Below are 23,868 nucleotides of genomic sequence, written 5' to 3' on the forward strand. Positions count from 1 at the left end.
TTTGAAAAAAATTTAAACATTAAAAAAACATGGGTTATAGCCCATCGTTTTTTGAATTTTTGAAAAAAAAAATAACCTCGTTTTTCATCATTTTTGAACATGGGCTATAGCCCCTACAGTACGGCATAGTAGCACGCCGTTTTTCATCATTTTTGAGGATTCGAAAAGAAATCTAAAATTCAAAAAACATGGGTTATAGCCCATCGTTTTTTGAATTTTTGAAAAAAACTTTTAACCTCGTTTTTCATCATTTTTTAACATGGGCTATAGCCCCTACAGTATGGCATACTATAGCACACCGTTTTTCTTCATTTTTGAGGATTTGAAAAAAAAAAAAAAAACATGGGCCCATCGTTTTTTGAACTTTTGATTTTTTTTTTTATCCTAGTTTTTCATCATTTTTGACCATGGGCTATAGCCCCTACCGTACGGCATACTATAGCACGCCGTTTTTCATCATTTTTGAGGATTTGAAAAAAAGTTCAAAAATTCTAAAAACATGGGTTATAGCCCATCGTTTTTTGAATTTTAGATTTTTTTTTTAACCTCGTTTCTCATCATTTTTGAACATGGGCTATAGCCCCTACAGTACGGTATACTATAGCACACCGTTTTTCTACATTTTTGAGGATTTAAAAAAACAAACAAAAAACACATGGGTTATAGCCCATCGTTTTTTGAATTTTTGAAAAAAACTTTTAACCTCGTTTTTCATCATTTTTGAACATGGGCTATAACCCCTACAGTACGGTATACTATAGCACACCGTTTTTCTACATTTTTGAGGATTTAAAAAAACAAACAAAAAAAACATGGGTTATAGCCCATCGTTTTTTGAATTTTTGAAAAAAGAAATATCCTCGTTTTTCATCATTTTTGACCATGGGCTATAGCCCCTACCGTACGGCATACTATAGCACGCCTTTTTTCATCATTTTTGAGGATTTGAAAAAAATTAAAGAATAAAAAAAACATGGGTTATATATAGCCCATCGTTTTTTGAATTTTAGAAAAAAAAAATAACCTCGTTTCTCATCATTTTTGAACATGGGCTATAGCCCCTACCGTACGGCATACTATAGCACACCGTTTTTCTACATTTTTGAGGATTTGAAAGAAAAAAAAAACATGGGTTATAGCCCATCGTTTTTTGAACTTTTGATTATTATTTTTATCCTAGTTTTTCATCATTTTTGACCATGGGCTATAGCCCCTACCGTACGGCATACTATAGCACGCCGTTTTTCATCATTTTTGAGGATTTGAAAAAAAGTTCAAAAATTCTAAAAACATGGGTTATAGCCCATCGTTTTTTGAATTTTTGAAAAAAACTTTTAACCTCGTTTTTCATCATTTTTGAACATGGGCTATAACCCCTACAGTACGGTATACTATAGCACACCGTTTTACTACATTTTTGAGGATTTGAAATAATTAAAAAAAAAGAAAAACATGGGTTATAGCCCATCGTTTTTTTAATAAAAAAATAATTATCCTAGTTTTTCATCATTTTTGATCATGGGCTATAGCCCCTACGTACGGCATACTATAGCACGCCGTTTCTCATAATTTTTGAGGATTTGAAAAAAAAAATCTAAAATTCAAAAAACATGGGTTATAGCCCATCGTTTTTTGAATTTTTGAAAAAAAAAATTAACCTCGTTTTCATCATTTTTGAACATGGGCTATAGCCCCTACCGTACGGCATACTATAGCACACTGTTTTTCTACATATTTGAGGATTTGAAAAAAAAAACAAAAAAAACATGGGTTATAGCCCATCGTTTTTTGAATTTTTGAAATTTTTTTTATCCTAGTTTTTCATCATTTTTGACCATGGGCTATAGCCCCTACCGTACGGCATACTATAGCACGCCGTTTTTCATCATTTTTGAGGATTTGAAAAAAAAAATCTAAAATTAAAAAAACATGGGTTATAGCCCATCGTTTTTTGAATTTTTGAAAAAAAAAAATTAACCTCGTTTTCATCATTTTTGAACATGGGCTATAGCCCCTACCGTACGGCATACTATAGCACACTGTTTTTCTACATATTTGAGGATTTAAAAAAAAAAAAAAAAAAAACATGGGTTATAGCCCATCGTTTTTTGAATTTTTGAATTTTTTTTTATCCTAGTTTTTCATCATTTTTGACCATGGGCTATAGCCCCTACCGTACGGCATACTATAGCACGCCGTTTTTCATCATTTTTGAGGATTTGAAAAAAATTAAAAAAACTCGGGTTATAGCCCATCGTTTTTTGAATTTTTGAAAAAAACTTTTAACCTCGTTTTTCATCATTTTTTAACATGGGCTATAACCCCTACAGTACGGTATACTATAGCACACCGTTTTCCTACATTTTTGAGGATTTGAAATAATTAAAAAAAAAGAAAAACATGGGTTATAGCCCATCGTTTTTTTAATTAAAAAATTTATTATCCTAGTTTTTCATCATTTTTGACCATGGGCTATAGCCCCTACGTACGGCATACTATAGCACGCCGTTTCTCATAATTTTTGAGGATTTGAAAAAAAAAAAAAAAAATCAAAAAACATGGGTTATAGCCCAACGTTTTTTGAATTTTTGAAAAAAATAAATTAACCTCGTTTCATCATTTTTGAACATGGGCTATAGCCCCTACCGTACGGCATACTATAGCGCGCATTTTTTCATAATTTTTGAGGATTTGAAAAAAAAATCAAAAATTAAAAATCGATGGGTTATAGCCCATCATTTTTTTTATTTTTGATAAAAAAAATTAACCTCGTTTATCATCATCTTTGACCATGGGCTATAGCTCATATCGTACGGCATACTATAGCACGCCGTTTCTCATCATTTTTGAGGATTTGAAAAAGAAAATCAAAAATTAAAAAAACATGGGTTATAGCCCATCGTTTTTTGAATTTTTCAAAAAAAGAAATTAACCTCGTTTTGATAATTTTTGAACATGGGCTATAGCCCCTACCGTACGGCATACTATAGCACACCGTTTTTCTACATTTTTGAGGATTTTAAAAAAATAAAAAAATGAAAAAAAACGATGGGTTATAGCCCATCGTTTTTTGAATTTTTGATCTTTTTTTTTAACCTCGTTTGTCATCATCTTTGACCATGGGCTATAGCCCATATCGTACGGCATACTATAGCACGCCTTTTTTCATAATTTTTGAGGATTTTTTAAAAAAATCAAAAATTCAAAAAACGATGGGTTATAGCCCATCATTTTTTGAAAATTTGATATTTTTTTTTAACCTCGTTTGTCATCATCTTTGACCATGGGCTATAGTCCATATCGTACGGCATACTATAGCACGCCGTTTTTCATAATTTTTGAGGATTTGAAAAAAAATCTAAAATAAAAAAAACATGGGTTATAGCCCATCGTTTTTTTAATTTTTGAAAAAAAAATTAACCTCATTTTTCATCATCTTTGACCATGGGCTATAGTCCATATCGTACGGCATACTATAGCACGCCGTTTTTCTACATTTTTGAGGATTTGAACAAATTAAAATAAAATAAAACATGGGTTATAGCCCATCGTTTTTTGGATTTTTGGAAAAAGAAAATCCTCATTTTTCATCATTTTTGACCATGGGCTATAAGAGCGATAGAGAGCGATAGAGAGAGAGCGATAGAGAGAGAGAGCGATAGAGAGCGATAGAGAGAGAGCGATAGAGAGAGAGCGATAGAGAGCGATAGAGAGAGAGAGCGATAGAGAGAGACAGCGATAGAGAGAGAGAGCGATAGAGAGAGAGAGCGATAGAGAGAGAGAGCGATAGAGAGCGATAGAGAGAGAGCGATAGAGAGAGAGAGCGATAGAGAGCGATAGAGAGAGAGCGATAGAGAGCGATAGAGAGAGAGCGATAGAGAGAGAGCGATAGAGAGAGAGCGATAGAGAGAGAGCGATAGAGAGAGAGAGCGATAGAGAGAGAGAGCGATAGAGAGAGAGAGCGATAGAGAGCGATAGAGAGAGAGCGATAGAGAGAGAGAGCGATAGAGAGCGATAGAGAGAGAGAGCGATAGAGAGAGAGAGCGATAGAGAGCGATAGAGAGAGAGAGCGATAGAGAGAGAGAGCGATAGAGAGAGAGAGCAATAGAGAGAGAGCGATAGAGAGAGAGAGCGATAGAGAGAGAGAGCGATAGAGAGCGATAGAGAGAGAGAGCGATAGAGAGAGAGAGCGATAGAGAGCGATAGAGAGAGAGCGATAGAGAGCGATAGAGAGAGAGAGCGATAGAGAGAGAGAGCGATAGAGAGAGAGAGCGATAGAGAGAGAGAGCGATAGAGAGAGAGAGCGATAGAGAGCGATAGAGAGAGAGAGCGATAGAGAGAGAGAGCGATAGAGAGAGAGCGATAGAGAGAGAGAGCGATAGAGAGAGAGAGCGATAGAGAGAGAGAGCGATAGAGAGCGATAGAGAGAGAGAGCGATAGAGAGAGAGAGCGATAGAGAGAGAGCGATAGAGAGCGATAGAGAGAGAGAGCGATAGAGAGCGATAGAGAGAGAGCGATAGAGAGCGATAGAGAGAGAGCGATAGAGAGAGAGCGATAGAGAGCGATAGAGAGAGAGCGATAGAGAGCGATAGAGAGAGAGAGCGATAGAGAGAGAGAGCGATAGAGAGCGATAGAGAGAGAGCGATAGAGAGAGAGAGCGATAGAGAGAGAGAGCGATAGAGAGAGAGCGATAGAGAGAGAGAGCGATAGAGAGAGAGAGCGATAGAGAGCGATAGAGAGAGAGCGATAGAGAGAGAGAGCGATAGAGAGAGAGAGCGATAGAGAGCGATAGAGAGAGAGAGCGATATAGAGAGAGAGCGATAGAGAGAGAGCGATAGAGAGAGAGAGCGATAGAGAGAGAGAGCGATAGAGAGAGAGAGCGATAGAGAGAGAGAGCGATAGAGAGCGATAGAGAGAGAGCGATAGAGAGCGATAGAGAGCGATAGAGAGAGAGAGCGATAGAGAGAGAGAGCGATAGAGAGAGAGAGCGATAGAGAGCGATAGAGAGAGAGCGATAGAGAGCGATAGAGAGAGAGCGATAGAGAGAGAGAGCGATAGAGAGCGATAGAGAGAGAGCGATAGAGAGCGATAGAGAGCGATAGAGAGAGAGAGCGATAGAGAGCGATAGAGAGAGAGCGATAGAGAGCGATAGAGAGAGAGAGCGATAGAGAGCGATAGAGAGCGAGCGATAGAGAGCGATAGAGAGCGATAGAGAGAGAGAGCGATAGAGAGCGATAGAGAGAGAGCGATAGAGAGCGATAGAGAGAGAGAGCGATAGAGAGAGAGAGCGATAGAGAGAGAGAGCGATAGAGAGAGAGCGATAGAGAGAGAGAGCGATAGAGAGAGAGAGCGATAGAGAGAGAGAGCGATAGAGAGAGCGATAGAGAGAGAGAGCGATAGAGAGAGCGATAGAGAGCGATAGAGAGAGAGCTCTCTCTCTCTATCGCTCTCTCTCTCTATCGCTCTCTCTCTATCGCTCTCTCTCTCTATCGCTCTCTCTCTCTCTCTCTATCGCTCTCTCTCTCTATCGCTCTCTATCGCTCTCTCTCTCTATCGCTCTCTCTCTCTATCGCTCTCTATCGCTCTCTCTCTCTATCGCTCTCTCTCTCTATCGCTCTCTCTCTCTATCGCTCTCTCTCTCTATCGCTCTCTCTCTCTATCGCTCTCTCTCTATCGCTCTCTATCGCTCTCTCTCTATCGCTCTCTATCGCTCTCTCTCTATCGCTCTCTATCGCTCTCTCTCTCTATCGCTCTCTCTCTCTATCGCTCTCTCTCTATCGCGCTCTCTCTCTATCGCTCTCTCTCTATCGCTCTCTATCGCTCTCTCTCTCTATCGCTCTCTCTCTCTATCGATCTCTCTCTCTATCGCTCTCTCTCTCTATCGCTCTCTATCGCTCTCTCTCTATCGCTCTCTATCGCTCTCTATCGCTCTCTCTCTCTATCGCTCTCTCTCTATCGCTCTCTATCGCTCTCCCTCTCTATCGCTCTCTCTCTCTATCGCTCTCTATCGCTCTCTCTCTATCGCTCTCTCTCTATCGCTCTCTCTCTCTATCGCTCTCTCTCTCTATCGCTCTCTCTCTATCGCTCTCTCTCTATCGCTCTCTCTCTCTATCGCTCTCTATTGCTCTCTCTCTATCGCTCTCTCTCTCTTTATCGCTCTCTCTCTCTATCGCTCTCTCTCTCTATCGCTCTCTCTCTATCGCTCTCTCTCTCTATCGCTCTCTCTCTCTATCGCTCTCTCTCTCTATCGCTCTCTCTCTATCGCTCTCTCTCTATCGCTCTCTCTCTCTATCGCTCTCTCTCTCTCTATCGCTCTCTCTCTCTATCGCTCTCTCTCTCTATCGCTCTCTCTATCGCTCTCTCTCTCTATCGCTCTCTCTCTCTATCGCTCTCTCTCTCTATCGCTCTCTCTCTATCGCTCTCTCTCTCTATCGCTCTCTCTCTCTATCGCTCTCTCTCTCTATCGCTCTCTATCGCTCTCTCTCTCTATCGCTCTCTATCGCTCTCTCTCTCTATCGCTCTCTCTCTCTATCGCTCTCTATCGCTCTCTCTCTCTATCGCTCTCTCTCTATCGCTCTCTCTCTATCGCTCTCTCTCTCTATCGCTCTCTCTCTATCGCTCTCTCTCTCTATCGCTCTCTCTCTATCGCTCTCTCTCTCTATCGCTCTCTCTCTCTATCGCTCTCTCTCTATCGCTCTCTCTCTCTATCGCTCTCTATCGCTCTCTCTATCGCTCTCTCTCTCTATCGCTCTCTCTCTCTAGCCCATATCGTATGGCATACTATAGCACGCCGTTTCTCATCATTTTTGAGGATTTGAAAAAAAAAATCAAAAATTAAAAAAACATGGGTTATAGCCCATCGTTTTTTGAATTTTTGAAAAAAAGAAATTAACCTCGTTTTGATCATTTTTGAACATGGGCTATAGCCCCTACCGTACGGCATACTATAGCACACCGTTTTTCTACATTTTTGAGGATTTGAAAAAAATGAAAAAATGAAAAAAAAAACGATGGGTTATAGCCCATCATTTTTTGAATTTTTGATCTTTTTTTTTAACCTCGTTTTTCATCATTTTGACCATGGTCTATAGCCCATAGCGTACGGCATACTATAGCACGCAGTTTTTCATAATTTGAGGATTTGATTATTATGAAACTATAGCATGACTTTGATTTAATTTCTGTGATTTGAAGTATTTTTTTTAACTTCCGAAACCATGAACACGAAAGTCGTTAATCTATGAAAAGGCAACACAATGAGCAGAATATCAAAATAAACCATGTAAATACAACAAATTCAGCAGGGCACTGCAGGGAGTTGAACCCCATTCTGGTAAACCAGGAAGTACCACAACCAGTGCCTCAGTTTGTTTTGTTCAACAGCAATTACATTCATTACATTTCTTTCAACAGTAAATACGCCATCATATCGCACACACCATTATGTGTAACTTCTATAAGATACTTTAGCTGTTGAAAAATAGCAGATCTACAAGCTCATAGCGCGGCACTGAGTGAAACTTGCGACCAAGAAACAAGGTAGACTGATTGATCGTTTCAGAGTTACCGAGCGTGAACTCAGATCTGAGGGAAGAAGCCAGACATCGCACCTTTGGCATGCCAAAAAAATCGAAAATTCAAAAAACGATGGGCTATAACCCATCGTTTTTTTCATTTTTTCATTTTTTTCAAATCCTCAAAAATTATGAAAAACGGCGTGCTATAGTATGCCGTACGATATGGGCTATAGCCCATGGTCCAAAATGATGAAAAACGAGGATAAAACAAAATCGAAAATTCAAAAAACGATGGGATATAACCCATCGTTTTTTTTAATCTTAATTTTTTTTTCAAATCTTCAAAAATTATGAAAAACGGCGTGCTATAGTATGCCGTACGATATGGGCTATAGCCCATGGTCAAAAATGATGAAAAACGAGGATTTTTTTTTTGTCAAAAATTTAAAAAACGATGGGCTATAACCCATCGTTTTTTTTTTACATTTTTTTATTATTTTCAAATCCTCAAAAATGATGAAAAATGGCTTTCTATAGTATGCCGTCCAAAATGATGAAAAACGAGGATTTTCTTTTCATCAAAAATTCAAAAAACGATGGGCTATAACCCAATCGTTTTTTCATTTTTTTCAAATCCTCAAAAATGATGAAAAACGGCGTGCTATAGTATGCTGTACGATATGGGCTATAGCCCATGGTCCAAAATGATGACGTTCTCTCTACCGCAACATACTTAAAAGTATAGCGGTGTATGAGAATGGGTGTTGCGGAGGATGAGAAACATTAGCACAACAGAGAAGCCTACATACTTACACCTAGCAACCCCATTCTAGCCTACTTAGGTTCATCTTACGGTGGACATGTTTGCCTGAAAAGGAATATTTGAAATGTTTCATAGTTTTAGAAATATAGTGCTTTCAAATCTTGACACGTCAAAAAAATCACTTTCACCTAGAAACTCCATTCACACTTTTTATTATTCAGCTTACTGTGGAGACACATGCTGGAACTTTTTACTTTGAAATGTTTTGTAGTTTATGAGTTATTTAACTTAAACGCCCAATGCATTCTCTATGGCAATAGCACAAACTTTGGCATGCTACTAGTCCTACATACTTAAACCTACCAACCCCATTCTAGCTTACTTAGGTTCATCTTACGGTGGACATGTTTGCCTGAAAAGGAATCTTTGAAAGGTGTCATAGTTTTAGAAATATAGTGCTTTCAAATTTGAGACTTTTATAATGGGGCTCAATGGCAGATTTTGGCACAAAAAAATCACTTTCACCTAGAAAAATAGTGCTTTCAAATTTGAGAGATTTAGAGGTTAAACAGGGAAACTTTGACAGAAAAAGACTCGCTCACCGTATAGAAAATAGAAGTAAAACTTAGACTGAGAATTAAGAAAATATTTGTTCTTTTTTTTTTTTTTTTTTTTTTTTTTCTACGGTGAGCGAGTCTTTTTCTGTCAAAGTTTCCCGTATGTTTTTGAGACCACCGCTATATTTGGAAAGTTTGGGAAAAAAGGTGCTTCAGGTTTAACAGGGATCATAAATAACACAGCAACTTGCAATGGGCCTGGTCTACAAGAGTCGCTATACACCATACCCATGTAGGCTACCCTTAGAGTATATATGTACCTGTCAAAATACTTCCTGAATGTCAACAAAGTCCACAATCACAACACCAGAACAACAGTTAAATGAATTTCGCTCCTATGCCACTAAAATGTGGAACGCCCCTACCAACAGCCTATAGCAGGGGTATTCAACTGGCGGACCGCGGTCCGCGACCGGACCGCGGACCACCTCTTTGCGGACCACCCAAAAAAAAAAAGAAAAAAAAGTTTTTTTTTTTTTTTTTTTTAGTTAATAATATAAATAACATCAGATGGTACATTTCTCATGTGAAATTGCTGCAAAGGCCCCCAAAATGTCCCCCAAGGGCCCCCAAAATTCTGGCGCGCGCTACGCGCGCGCGCAGTGTGATTTGGATTTGGAGTTCCACTCCGGGCCTGCACTCTGCACCCTATTATTGGTTGGTTGGAAGGGGATCTGATTTGTATAAGCTTGACCATACTAAACGGGCATAGAGCCCCGCTCTCCGATGGACGCCGCGCATGGGACCGGACCTCGGTCTTATTCAAAAAAATATTTGTGGACCTTCATCATTTCTAGTTGAGGACCCCTGGCCTATAGACTCCTTCAAAACCGCTCTCAAAGAGCACTTACAGGCGGCTGCAATTCCAAACTGGCCCCTGTTAAAAAGTAACCCCCCTTATTTCTATACTGTACACGTTTTCATTGTGTTTATCTGTATATCTTTAAATGTTCTGATGAATTGAAAATGGAGGACCCGTATGTAAACAAGTTTTTTTGATATGTTTATTGACAATGTTTACATGTACAGAAAAATGCACATAGTTATACCGGTACATCACTATCAAAAGGATAAATGCAAGAAAGCCGATGGCTTATTTCCATTTCCAACAATGACGCACGCACGCACGCACGCACGCACGCACGCACGCACGCACACACGCCCGCACGCACACACACACACACACACACACACACACACAAACACACACACACACACACACACACACACACACACACACACACACACACACACACACACACACACACACACAGTGCCTAGTGTGCCTAGTTTGGTGCGGATCTGAGACAGAGCATCGGTGCACTTAATTGTGGCAGCCAGGGTCCTGTTGTGGCTATTCTAATGGCAGACCCCTGAAAAGTGGTTGTGCCAATTTTGATGTGGATCGGGGCAACAGTGCGCTTTTGGCACCGCGGAATGCCCTGGCCTCATTCGTGTTGTGTCCATATAATCCTCCTCAAGATTTATTATAAAACCAAAGTGAGTTAGGCCTTTTAGTTCCTCAATGCTTTTTTGTGAAAGCAGTCTTCCTGCATGGGGTCCATACGTTTGTAAATTGTACAACTAACCAGTGGACGGGTCCCGGCTTGCACGGCAGGTTAAAACTAACTTGTGGCACGTTAAAACTAACCCGTGGCTTCCTGTGAAGTTATAGGTTTTGGGTTTTGAGTAGGGTGTCGGTCTCATGACGGTAGGACTGTTAGTCGGACCAAACACATGCACCCTTCCTAAATAAAACAAAAACTAAAAGGAAGGCACATGTGCACAACTGGGCTTTGCTGATTGTATTGTTTGGCACAAAGCTCTGTTTGCCTGTACAGTACGACCTTTGTGTATCAGGGAGGAACTTAGGAAGATATGCCTTGCTGCTATACACAATGTACTCAGTGTCATCATCACATGCACCTGATTACTTTTTTGTATTTCTTGGAGAGATGGATGACATGGAGCACTATCCTGGTGTCTTCTTAACCTGTTAAGACCTGAGACCGATTCTACAAATGCCTTCTAAATCGGTAGTTTGCACATAAAAATAAATAAAAAAATAGCTGATGTACAAGCTCACAGCGTGTCACTTCATGCCACACTGTGAGATTTTAGATCTGCTATTTTTGAAACTCCAACACTAAAATAAAAAATGACAAATGCTTTCCTGCTTTCCAATTCTTAATCAACAAGGCTCTCCACACTGTCCTTTTCGATGGTTATGATTTCTTACGCGTCTTCAAAACTGCTGGCCAATCTTGAGATGATCATCCCTTTATATAATAAAATAAAACTCCTTTCAAGTGCGGAAATGGCTCCACGGACCACAGGTTATGTAGGGGACATTAGCTTGTTGAGTTTGCACCTGCAGGAAATGTGCTATACAAATCAAATTGACTTGATGTGAGCTGTCATTTTGCTTTCGACCACTCCTTTACCAAACATCCAAATTACGTTTGTCACAGTCTTTTGTTTTTCCATGAGATGACACGGCTTCCTAGAAGTCATGAGTTTAAGCTATCGTCTGCTCCATATCCAAACTTGGCTCCAATTCACCAATCCAAATCATTCCTCACTTCCCTGATCTGACACTGATATATCAGGAGATTCATGTCAGTTTCACCATTCCTTGGAACCTCCCTCATTCCTTCAGAATGGAACAGCTAGGCGTCCTGTATATAACTGGGGAGTGAGTTGAGGTACATCAACAATGACAAGAAGACTATCTAAACCGAGAGGATAGAAAGTAAGTATGTTCAGCCGTCTTACATTTACAGTTTGTAATGAATATGTTTTAGCTGTTTCTCTCAGTGAGTGAAAACTGAATTATTTTGGCAATAACTACAGGCACAGGCAATACCAAGCCAAGTAATCAGTTTGCTGGCTGGAGTAGACTCTAAGGAGCCTTATTGACAAAGAGATTAAACAAAACGTATTATTAAGAGTATTTCATAGCATACACTTGTTATTGGTTTGACAATAATGTATTGAAATATTTCTTATTTGAATTTAGGATTGTGTAGTGCAGCTATTGTCAAAGTGGGGTAGTACCCCTGGGATTCCAGGAGGTATGCAAAATAAATCTGTGATTTACGTACCCAAACAGTCCTTTTGAAAAGCTGAATGCAAAACAAATCATGCACAAAATTATATTATCACAATGTCTAATATTTAAGGGATAATATTGTAAAATTATTATTAGGGTACAAAATCACTGACAGAATTGCACAGGGCCTTTACTGGAACATAATCCTACCTACACAAGCCATTCAGTTTGTTAAAACAAAGAAAAATCTAAAGTTACAAAATGGACAATGTATCACAGCAAGCGCTTTGCAAACTGTGCACACTGCACTTGAACAATGTAATCAGTTTCAAACACATCAAAAACGTTCGCGTCTCAGACATTATTTTCTTTCGTAAAGGGGTTGTAGTGTTTTTTTGGATGGTTAGGTATTGAAATGTTACTAGTGAAAAATGTATATTTTATACAGTGTTCAGGTGTCATCAAAATATTTCTCATTCTTATAATTTGACTTCAGTTCATCCACACAGCTGATACAATGGATAGATATAACAATGGGATACAACATGAGGACAAAGACCAATCTCTGCAGCGGTATGTTTTTAGGATTACATTTATTTTAATATCACAAAGTAATCCAGAGAAGATATGAAGAATTCAAAAATATAAAATACAGTATCATGATTGTTCCAGGGAGTAAATGAGTACATCTGATTTTCAAAAAGGTCGAAATATATTTAATTGGTAACTGAATTTCCGGATGTCTGTGATCCTTTCAGACAAGCTGAGCCCAGTGACGTGACACAGATTGAACTGAAATATGTCAAGAAGGGTGAGCAAATAAAAGAGATTAAATGAATATGGAATAATATGATTATGGTGCAAGTTATGGATATAGAGATATATTTTGTTTAATGTGTTTCATATTTTTGTTTAATCTACCAGAGAGGAATTTGTAGCAGTTCTGGTGGCCGGCTCCTTACTGAGTTTTTCCATGAATGTGTCACCCATCTTTCTATTTCTATAGATGCTGTCACATGTCAGAGCTAATAGAGCTCATCAGAACTCGTTCCACAGCTTGATAACAATGAGGGAAAAGAGTCTAGGACATTTGCATTAGCGAGAGTGTTGCAGGGAAGGGAGGGACCATTTGATTCTGAGAAAGATGGTGAACTGCTGCCACGGCATACTGCACCTGAAGTGATGTAATCTAATTGTCTTAGAACATATTTTATTCTAAGAATATATTGTAGTGGCCCGGACAGTTAGCTCAACCGTCTGGGCAGTGTGGGCACCTAGGCTGCCCAGACGGTGTGCCGCGGGTTCCATTCCCGAGCCCGACGGCCTTTGCAGCGTGTCACTCCCCATCTCTCCCCCTTTCCTGTCTGTCTACTGTCACTATCAATTAAAGGCATAAAAAAGCCCCAAAACAAATCTTTAAAATACAGTATCATGATTGTTCCAGGGAGTAAATGAGTACATGTGATTTTCAAAAAGGTCAAAATATATTTAATTGGTAACTGAATTTCCGGATGTCTGTGATCCTTTCAGACAAGCTGAGCCCAGTGACGTGACACAGATTGAACTGAAATATGTCAAGAAGGGTGTAAAAAAAAATGAAACTGCCAATACAAGTATTCTATCTATCTTAAAAAAAAAAAAAACTCATATTTTATTTTATCCACACAGCTGATAGAACGGATAGACATGACAACAGGATACAACATGAGGATAAAAAGTCCAAGCAATCTCCGCAAACAAAACAGTCAGTTGTATTTGAGATATATTGTTTAGGATTAAAATGTGCGCAAGTGTAAATTTGACCTAATAGTACAGGTACAGTTTCCACAGTGATTAATTGTCATATTGTAATTTGATGTTACAGAGTGAAACTTCAGGAGACTTTGTGCCAGTATGCCTCCGACACCCTCAGTCACATTGTCACAGTGAGAGCATTCTGTCTGTCACTATTAGAATGGAAGAGTGACAGGGCAGCAGAGAAGGACACGATTAATGACATCAAAGAGAGGGCAGATAGAATTCATCTGACCATTGGCCACGTCATCAAGTCCAACGAGAGAGGCAAGGCCTTGGGAGAATACTTGAAGTACAAGACGACCCTGAAGAAGACCTCGGATAGAAAGCGTGAAGAGCTAGAGAAGGAGCTTGATGTGGTTCTTAAGGACACTGTAGAAGGCTTAGGGAAGCTCAACAAGTTTGTGGATGCTGTGGAAACCCTGGCGGTGACCTCTCTGCATGTGTTTGTGGAGAAGAACCAGGTTTTACAGTTGCCAGAGGGGACAAGCATTAAGAGTGTTCAGGCTGTCATCACTGCTGCAATCCAGATCTGCCCACTCCTCCTGCAGTTTAAGAGAGAAGCTGGTAGCTTCTTCTCTCCCAGCATTCAGAATGTGGAAGTGCATTCGGTGTACCTGGACAAATACACATGTATTACCCAGGACATCTGTGATATAATGGAGAGAAGGTATGATACTGCATTTGCTTTTCAAATTATACGTTTTCTTCTTCATTGCATTGTCAAAATGTATGAATTGTGCACAAGCCAGTACGAAATATACAAAAACTGAGCAGGTCTTTCATTCATAGCTCCATCAGAGAATTCCATAAGATGAGGAACACAAAAGTCAAGGTCCAACTACCTGCAGATTTGTCTGAAGGTGACATACTGGATATGCTCCATCGTATCACATGGCTCGCTGATATCAGGTAAATATTATTCACCCATTCTGCCTCAGTCCTAAATGGGGTTTAAATATGGTCCATCAAAATGCATTGTGAGCTTGTAGATATTTTCAGCTGACATTACTGATGATGAAAAACTCCCTATGACAAATATCCATCTTGGAAAGCTAGGGCAGAGATTAACGACATGAACACTTGCATCCATATTCTGGGAGTGTCATAATAGGCAAACCTTTGCTAAATTACACCCCGCTCATTGAAGTATAATATGGCGTTTAAGTGGTTAAACAGCAAACAGGCGCCACCGTTCACATCTCTGCCTCTCTGGAAATTTGGAAGTGTTTTTAGGAGAGCACCTTGTGACTCCAGCTGGGGACAAATGCTACGGTGAACACACCGCCAATAGTTTCAACTTTCAAGTTCAATCTCATGATTGTCTTTTAAATCTTTTTTCCCCATTCTCCTACAGGATGGACCAGCACTTTAGAGTTGCGTTCTTGTTCCAGGATGATTCCTCCTCTGGCTTTATCAGTGAGTTCAGTGAGCGTCAAACAGGAATGTTGCAGTTTCTAACTGAACTGGAGGAAAGTGCTGTCAAGCTAGATAGGATGAAGAAGGGTGCTCAGATCTCCAGTGTAACAGGTAGCTCAGTGGGGTTACTTGGAGGCGTGCTCTCCCTTGTTGGTCTGGCCTTGTTGCCTGTATCGTTTGGAGTGTCCATGGCTCTAGCGTTGTCTGGGGTGGGGCTAGGATTTAGCAGTGGAGTCGCCAGTGCAGTCACCGGCGGCACAGAGGTCGCAGTAACTATTGCACGAAAAAAGAAAGCCAATAAGATATTTCACAAATTCATGGAAGATGTAGAGAGCCTCCAGCAGTATCTCGAAATGGTGTCCAATAAAGCAACCACGACACTGGGAGAGGATCAGGTGAATGGGGTCTTGTTAGGGAAGATCATTACAGCTACAACAACTGCTACTGCTATTGGAAAAACCATTGATTTTGTAGTTGGTGGCGCCTCTGCTCTGACACCAAGGGTGGCCTCAGAATTTTCAGGAGGGGCATTTCCAGTATTTCTTGACCTCACTTCAAGTACAACTCGAAATGGTTTCATCGGCGTCAATGTCTTTTTCATTTTCCTTGACATCATGTTGCTCTACAAAGACGGCATGAATCTGGCTAAAGGCAGCAAGAGTGAAATCACACAGTTCATCCGAGCCAGAGCTTCACTGTGGCGTTCAGAGCTGGACTCATGGAAGAAGATCCATGACTCTCTGTGTGCTGGCAGGCTGACATCAGCAAAGAATAAAATTATCCTTGAACTGCCGTTTTATTCATAAAGATCCTTAGATAACTGATATAAACAATAGCAAACAGTCAGTTTTTTGGCAAAAAGTACAGCGACAATGATCTGAGTCTGAGCACTTCTTCTTATTCTAAAATCCGATTTAGACTCCTTGCGTAGAATATTTGCACAAATACTGAAAATGATCTGTAACCAAACAACAAAGTACACTGGTGATCAAACTATCATAATAGTATGTTGTCAACTTGTCATGTACTGCCATTTGAAGAAATATATATGAATTAAATTTACATTTTGTGAACATGAATCTCTGTGTATCTTAGGCCATGGGACACAATGTTATTCCTTGTCATACTGTAAATCATAACCTGACTCCACCAGATGGTGACAGTAGCCTACTGTGAAGTTCACCTAACTTTGCTACTACAAGGAAAACATGCACATGCACTCTTATATTCTATCCTTTTGTCTGCTGTGTTTGCTGTTATATTATATATTTGCTGCTGCATTGTCTGAAGGAAGCCAAACAAAAATAAGTTTTACTCTTATGTACCTGTACTGTACACAAGATGTAACAATAAAGCACAACCTTGAACCTTGAACAAAAGCGTGGGAATGCACACGTACCAGAATGTCGATGTAATCTTTCCCTGTAACAATTAACTTGTAGGCAAATAAATAAATTATTTACCACACACCCACCATAAAATGTCATTGCTCAGATTCCACAAAGTATTAACATTATTTCCGAGAATTCTCCTCAAAGGTGAGTACATAATACATAAATTATGAGAAGGCATCTGAGGCAGATGGCTATTGGCTACGTGTTCAAAATAATCCAATCCTGATTGGATGAAATTGGTATCCTGACCTGACAAACACTGTAGTCTGTTAGCAATCATTACTATCACAAAATTCTATCACAAGCTTTGTGCTATATTTAAGATAGTAGAGTAGTTGCTCATTGGATATTTAGTCCCCATATATGGGGATATCCGACTAGGACGTTGGGCTATATGACATATGATATGACATGTCTAGTATGACAATCCCTATAGCCTATTTGGCCCGAGCCGACCTAGTGCTGATATCAGATAGATGTGGTAGAACCATATAATAGATCTAACTGGCAATGGACATTGAAAGGGTTCAAAGGTATGGTTCAAAGCAAATAAATTGTTCAACAGGAGAAGAAAGTTAAATGAAACCTTAGGAAGGACTGATAAGAGATATAGGATAGCACATTACAGGCTTACAGTCAGTATGACTGCTGACACCTGTGAAGGAAGGGGTATTAAAGGACTGACGGTATCCTAATGGTGCTCAAAGAAAGCTTCCAGCATTAACCTGGGTTCTGATCTCTGAGTCTGCAATAGATTTATCATTTAAACTCAAATATTGTTGTTCAAATGTATCCACTCCACTGATGAAATGGGTACATGTGATAAAGGCGAACAACATGGAGACAAGAAAAGCAAGCAATCTCTGCAACGGTAAGTCTTCAGGGCAAGCTAACATTCAGTGTAACATTGAGGTAAAGGTTATCGATACCCAGGCTTTCATTTCGTCAGCGCGAGGCTACTATACTGTATAGTATGACAGGATCCAGTGCAGTGAGTATATAGGCCCAGCAAACTATTCTGTCCCTGTCTTGAAAAGATTTTGATTTGAGGTGGCCTTACACTAGCCGATAATCGGGCATATTTGACGCAATAAGAATAATATAGCTGCAAGCAGCGATAAGACGGGGCCAAGCCATTAAAGCAATAAAGGAAAAAGCTATAGGCAAAATGCACAATAAGCCATAGAAACACTGATGACTGAACCTGCGAGAAAGAAGACCACACAATTAATTATAAAAACTGTTTTTATAAAACAAATGAGCACCTTAAATAGCTAGTTGGAGACCGGAGATGACGTCACAATTTTGTTACACTGATTGGCTGAAGAGGTTGTCTCTTAACACTATACTCCTGCCCCTTTCGGGCTTGACCCCTAATTATTAGAGCACAATATGTATGTTATGTTGCAACATAAGGGCACCATCTTACAGTAAATACAAGATAACGGGGACACCATGGGATCACCCAAATCAGCAGGGTTCCTGAAGCTGCCTATTTTAGATTGCAAGTGCAAGAGCCTGGGTGGTGTCCCCGTTAGCTGTCAGATGACACAGCCTTCTGTTCTGTGGCACCCCACCGCTAGTAAACTGTAACTTCTTCATGTAGGATTTGTTTGTCAACAAAATGATGTGCCATAGCATAGTGTTTAGACATGGTAAAATGACATTTTCCCAATTCCTATGTCCTGTCAAAATGATTTAATAAAGAAAAATGTCATATTGTCATTGGATGTTACAGAGAGGAACTGCAGGAGTCTTTGTGCCAGTACACATCCGACACCCTCGATCACATTGCCACAGTGAGAGAATTCTGTCTGTCACTTTCAAAATGGAAGTGCAAGAGGACAAAAGAGAAAACCATGATGAAGGACATCAAAGAGAGGGCAGATGGAATTGATCTAAGCTTTGACCATGTCACCAAATCCCAGGAGAGAGGCAAGGCGTTGGGAGAATACTTGAAGAGCAAGATGACCCTGATGACCTCAGATAGAAGACGTGAGGAGCTGGAGAAGGAGCTTGATTTGGTTCTTAAGGACACTGTAGAAGGCTTGGAGACGCTGAACAGGTTTGCGGATGCTGTGGAAACCCTGGCGGTGACCTCTCTGCATGTGTTTGTGGAGAAGAACCAGGTTTTACAGTTGCCAGAGGGGACAAGCTTTAAGAGTGTTCAGGCTGTCATCACTGCTGCAATCCAGGTCTGCCCACTCCTCCTGCAGTTTAAAAGAGAAGCTGGTATCTTCTTCTCTCCCAGCCTCCATAATGTGGAAGTGCATTCGGTGTACCTGGAGAAATACATATGTATTACCCAGGACATCTGTGATATAATGGACAAAAGGTAAATTCATCATAATAAAACATATTCATCATTCATTGCAAAACTGTTTGTGCACAAGGAGGACAAATGTTCAGAAATGAATGATCTTCTCATTCATAGCGCTGTCAGAGAATTTGGAAAGATGAACAGTACAAATACTGTGATCCAACTGCCTGCAGATTTGTCTGATGTTGACATACTGGATATGCTTAATCATATCAAACTTCTCACTGACATAAGGTAACTATTTTTGTTCGTGGTTCTTCCATCCTCCATTGGCATAAGCTACTTGATTGGAAGACAGAATCTATAAACTGAGCTTGGAGCTGATCGAGCCTCCATCCTCTGATGTGAAATGTTGGACATGTCCAACACCAATAGTCTTATAGGATGAAAAATGCACATACAATTTCAAGTTGATGAGTTTCTACTTTTAACTGCTTTCTTTTTTTTTTCTTTCAGGATGGACCAGCACTTTAGAGTTGGATTCTTGTTCCAGGATGAGCCCCCCTCTGGCTTCATCGGAAAGTTCAGCCACTGTGAACCCAGAATGTTGCAGTTTCTAACTGAACTGGAGGAATGTGCCGTCTGCATAGATAGGATGAAGACGGGTGCTCAGATCTCCAGTGTAGCAGGCAGCTCAGTGGGGGTAATTGGAGGTGTGCTCTCCATTGTTGGTCTGGCCCTGATCCCTGTAACAGCTGGAGTGTCCCTAGCTCTAATCCTGACTGGGTTAGGGCTATATCTTACCAGTGGAATCAGCAGTGCAGTCACCACAGGCACAGAGATCACCGTAAATAATACACAACAGAAGAGAGTCAATGAGGTATTCCACAATTTCATGGAAAATGTGAAGAGCATCCAGGAATATCTAGAAGAGGTGTCCAAAGCAAACACCACACTGGCAGAGGACAATGTGGCCCTTTGTGTAGGCCAAGGGACACTTGTTAGAAAGGTTGTTGTTGTTGGAAAAGGCATTGATTCTATAGTTGATTGTGCCAAAAGTGGTGTCAAGATGTTGTTCCGGGAAGGTCTCATTGTTGCAAATGCACTTTTCATCGGGTTGGACATCATGTACATCTGCCTAGACAGCATGAATCTGGCTAAAGGTAGCCAGAGCGAAATCTCACAGTTCATCCGAGCCAGAGCTTCACTGTGGCGTTCAGAGCTGTACTCATGGAAGAAGATCCATGACTCTCTGAGTGAAGGCATGCTGACATCAACAGAGAAGAACGGTAACCTTGAGCTGCCATTTTATATTAAAAAAGGGGAGATAAAACTATTTCTGGAACAGATACCCTCTGATCCAGTGGGGAAGAAAGAGCATTGCATTATACAGTAGAAAGCAGTCAGTAATTGAACAAGATTATAAAATTGCCAAAATACCATGTTATTTTGTCATCTGAGCATAAAGTATTTGATATTGTTTCAAAATATTAGCCTATTTGTAAATATTTAAGTATGTACCAATTTAAAATTTAAATTGTATTTTGTCATTCAGAGAACATGACTTGAAAAATGTTTGTGTTTGCAATATTGAAACAGCAAAGCACACACCTTCATAAATAATTGCTAAAGAATTAAGAATTGATACATATTTTTGAAGAATATTGTGCTGACTGAAATAATGAAAAATAAAATGAATATTTTGTATGGGTGTTGATGAATAAAAACCAAGCATTCTGGATGAGCAGATGTTTCCAATACTGTTACATGGCTATGCTATTGTCACAAATAGAGGAAAGTTATTCCAAGTAACAACAAAGCTTGAGAATACACCTGATCTAATCTACATTATCAACCATTCATCTCCCAAGAGAGTAGGCCTATATATCTGAAAGGCAACTGTAAGATAGCTCGTGTTAAAGACATAGCCTACTATATTTTTGAAAGGTGACATGCATGAGTACAGATTACATAGCTGTCAGAACTTAAGATAGCCTGGTTAACCACTCCCCCTTTTGGCATTTCATTCCATTCTATGGAATGTTTTCAAGGGGGAGTGGTTAACCAGGCTAGTCAGAAGACATACAGGACATATTGAAAAGGACAAGCAAAGCAGACAGCATACAGTATAGCCTAGCATGTTTTCTTTTTACAACTTTACATTTTATGCAATAGGACAGTAGCCTATAATCTAACCTAATCAATTGATATGGTAGTAGTGCAGTATAGCCTACAGTAGAGGTACGTATAGTACATGTGCCCTTTTTTATTTTACAGTATTACTTTGTTGGATATATAGCCTAGTATGGCTTATTTAAATCCCATATTATTGGATTCCTTTTTAGACGTCGTGATGTAATAATGCAGAAATGCACGTGACAGCAATTTTCTGTCACCTCAGGAGGTTTCCGAGGACTATAATAAAGCATTTATTACTACAAAGGTCCAAAGTCCAAACTACATGTGGACTAGCCTCGGTACCCATAAGCTTTTATTTTAATTCATGTGGACTGTCGTCACGACGTCACTGTATGTCACATATTTAGCTCTATAATCTTTGTTTTATTCAAACATTCCACATGGAGCAGATCACAGATTATCTCTGTAGGTATAAAAACTACAATTTTGCAGTTGGTTCCACAACTGCTGAATACATCGATTCTCTTCAGTCGTTTGGAATTCGTGATGACGACGTCCTTCTTGTCACTTACCCAAAATCTGGTGAGTGAGACAATTTATTTGGACTGTAGCTGTAACGTAGTACATTTACGTAAGTATTGTACTTAAGTACAAATTTAAGGTATTTGTACTTTTTTACTTCTACTCCATCACATCTCAGAGGCAAATATTGTACTTTTACTCCACTACATTTGAAAACTTCAGTTACTGTTACTTTGATCATTACAAAACATACTTCAGCCTACATACTTCATACTAGTAGTAGGCACATAGACATACTACCCTATATACATTTTGGCCATTTGAAAATAGCAATTATTAGTAGATTTAAATGGGACATTCTGCACAATTAATACTCTTTTGGTACTTTAAGTACATTTGGAAGCAAATACTTTTGTACTTTTACTTAATGATGAATTCCGGCCTTTTGCTTGTAACGGAGTATTTCTATAGTGCCATTTTGATACTTCTACTTAAGAAAAACATTTGAATAGGCTACTTTTTCCACAACTGGTGAGTGCTAAAATACCAAAAATAACCCATCATAGGCTTTTAATAACGTCTCAAAAGCTTTTTGAACATTTTGACTCGCAGGCACTATATGGACTCAGCAAATCATCACTTCCATATACGAGTCAGACGGAGGCGTTTCTGTTTCCTATGCCAACAACTTGGAGCGAATGCCATGGCTGGAATACACGGAAGGTCGTTCAGATTACTCCTCAATAGCCTCTCCTCGGCTATTCGCCTCTCACCTCACCCCGGCTCTCATGCCTCCAGGATTGAAGGAGAAGGGTAAAGTAAGAGGACTGTTGGATTCAATAACTCATAACTCATTAGTGTCGCAGTGAGTGTATATATAATTAATTTTCATTGTCATGGCAGGTTATCTATGTAATGCGGAACCCAAAGGACAACATTGTGTCATATTACCACTTCAGCTGTGTCTGGGCTGACCTGCAAACTCCCAAAAGCTTCGAGGACTTTTTGGAGCAATATGTGTCAGGGAATGGTAGGCCTTTTAATTGTCACAAATCTACTTTGAAGTATGTCGTCTTCTACTCCAGTGGTTTTCAACCAGTGGTTCGGGGACCACCAGAGGGCCTTGAGGGGGTCCCAGGTGGTCCCCAGCTAAATGATGGGGTTGGTAAATAAACAAATGAACCCTTATATAGATCTTTAACTCTTGATAGCGTAAAATGCAACCAAATTATTTGGTTTCATTTTACACTCTCAACAAATGTTGAATAAATAATGGGCCTTCATATGAAAAGGGTTGAAAACCACTGTTCTACTCCAATTAGCCTTGGAAACCCAGACGTTTTAATTTAACTCCATTTAACTGCTTTCAGTGATTTATAATTTCACTAAAATCTATGTCATTATCCAGTTGGCGCAAGCTGCTGGTTTGATCACATCAGAGAGTGGCATGCTAAGAGAGACCAGTACAACATACTGTTCCTGACATATGAGGATATGATTCTGGTAAGATTTGACATTGCACAAGCCGCACAACCCATTGTCTCCATTGGGGATACTCAACATACCTACAAATTACAATACAGTGCTATCTTGGTCAATAGCACGTTGTCTTTACTATGTAGTTCAAACTTTCAATTTATTTTACCCACTGCCCCCCATTTTTCTTGTAGGATCTGAAGACGGCAGTAACAAAGATCTGCCATTTCTTAGGAAAAGATCTCAGTGAAGACACCATCGATCAAATTGTGGAAAAATCTACCTTCAAGAACATGAAGAAAGACCCTAAAGCCAACTATGAGTTTGTGGCAACAGAGCGGCTAAAGGGAGACTTTATGCGCAAAGGTAAATATTTAAGTCATACAATTTTCCACTGAAGGCTATGCCCTTCCACAGACTTACTGTGGAATAGTGATAATAGCAAAACATTTTAAGACACAAGATCAGAACCCATGATTGTGGACATCAGACCTCTTGATTACAGGACTGTCCCAATACGTAAATTTTAGATCTTCATCAGTCATCATCAGTTGTGATACTATTGTAATTGCAGGTAAGGTTGGTGACTGGAAGAACACCTTTACCATGGCCCAGAGTGAGAGGTTTGATCAGATCCTACAGGAGCGGATGGGCGACATGGACCTGAAATTCATCTGGGACACTGAATCACAGCAACTATAAAAGGAGGAAACTAGTACTCTGACATCAATTCTGAAATATATTTACAGTCTGCTCCACATGCCTCATTACAGTTGCTAAGTATGGTTATGTGTTCGCCAACTACTCATGTATACTAGATAAAATGGTTTAATAATTTACTTGCTGACACGATTATTTAATTCCCCACAGGGAACAATAAACTAATGTCATCTAACATGGCTCAGAGTGGAAAAG

At 39.7% G+C, this 23,868-nt stretch overlaps 1 protein-coding gene across 1 annotated transcript; it reads left to right on the top strand.

Annotated features, from left to right (window-relative positions):
* Nucleotides 1–21,395: 21,395 nt before the first annotated feature.
* On the top strand, nucleotides 21,396–23,655 carry sult3st1 (sulfotransferase family 3, cytosolic sulfotransferase 1; the record flags this gene model as incomplete). Its single annotated transcript, XM_083780609.1, has 6 exons — nucleotides 21,396–21,537; nucleotides 22,090–22,295; nucleotides 22,381–22,507; nucleotides 22,886–22,980; nucleotides 23,148–23,319; nucleotides 23,528–23,655. The coding sequence occupies 6 exons, from the start codon at nucleotides 21,396–21,398 to the stop codon at nucleotides 23,653–23,655; spliced, it is 870 nt and encodes a 289-aa protein (XP_083636735.1).
* Nucleotides 23,656–23,868: the final 213 nt, after the last annotated feature.

Source organism: Protomyctophum parallelum (genome assembly GCF_964188405.1).
Source record: "Protomyctophum parallelum genome assembly, chromosome: 13".
Classification (NCBI taxonomy): Eukaryota; Metazoa; Chordata; class Actinopteri; order Myctophiformes; family Myctophidae; genus Protomyctophum; species Protomyctophum parallelum.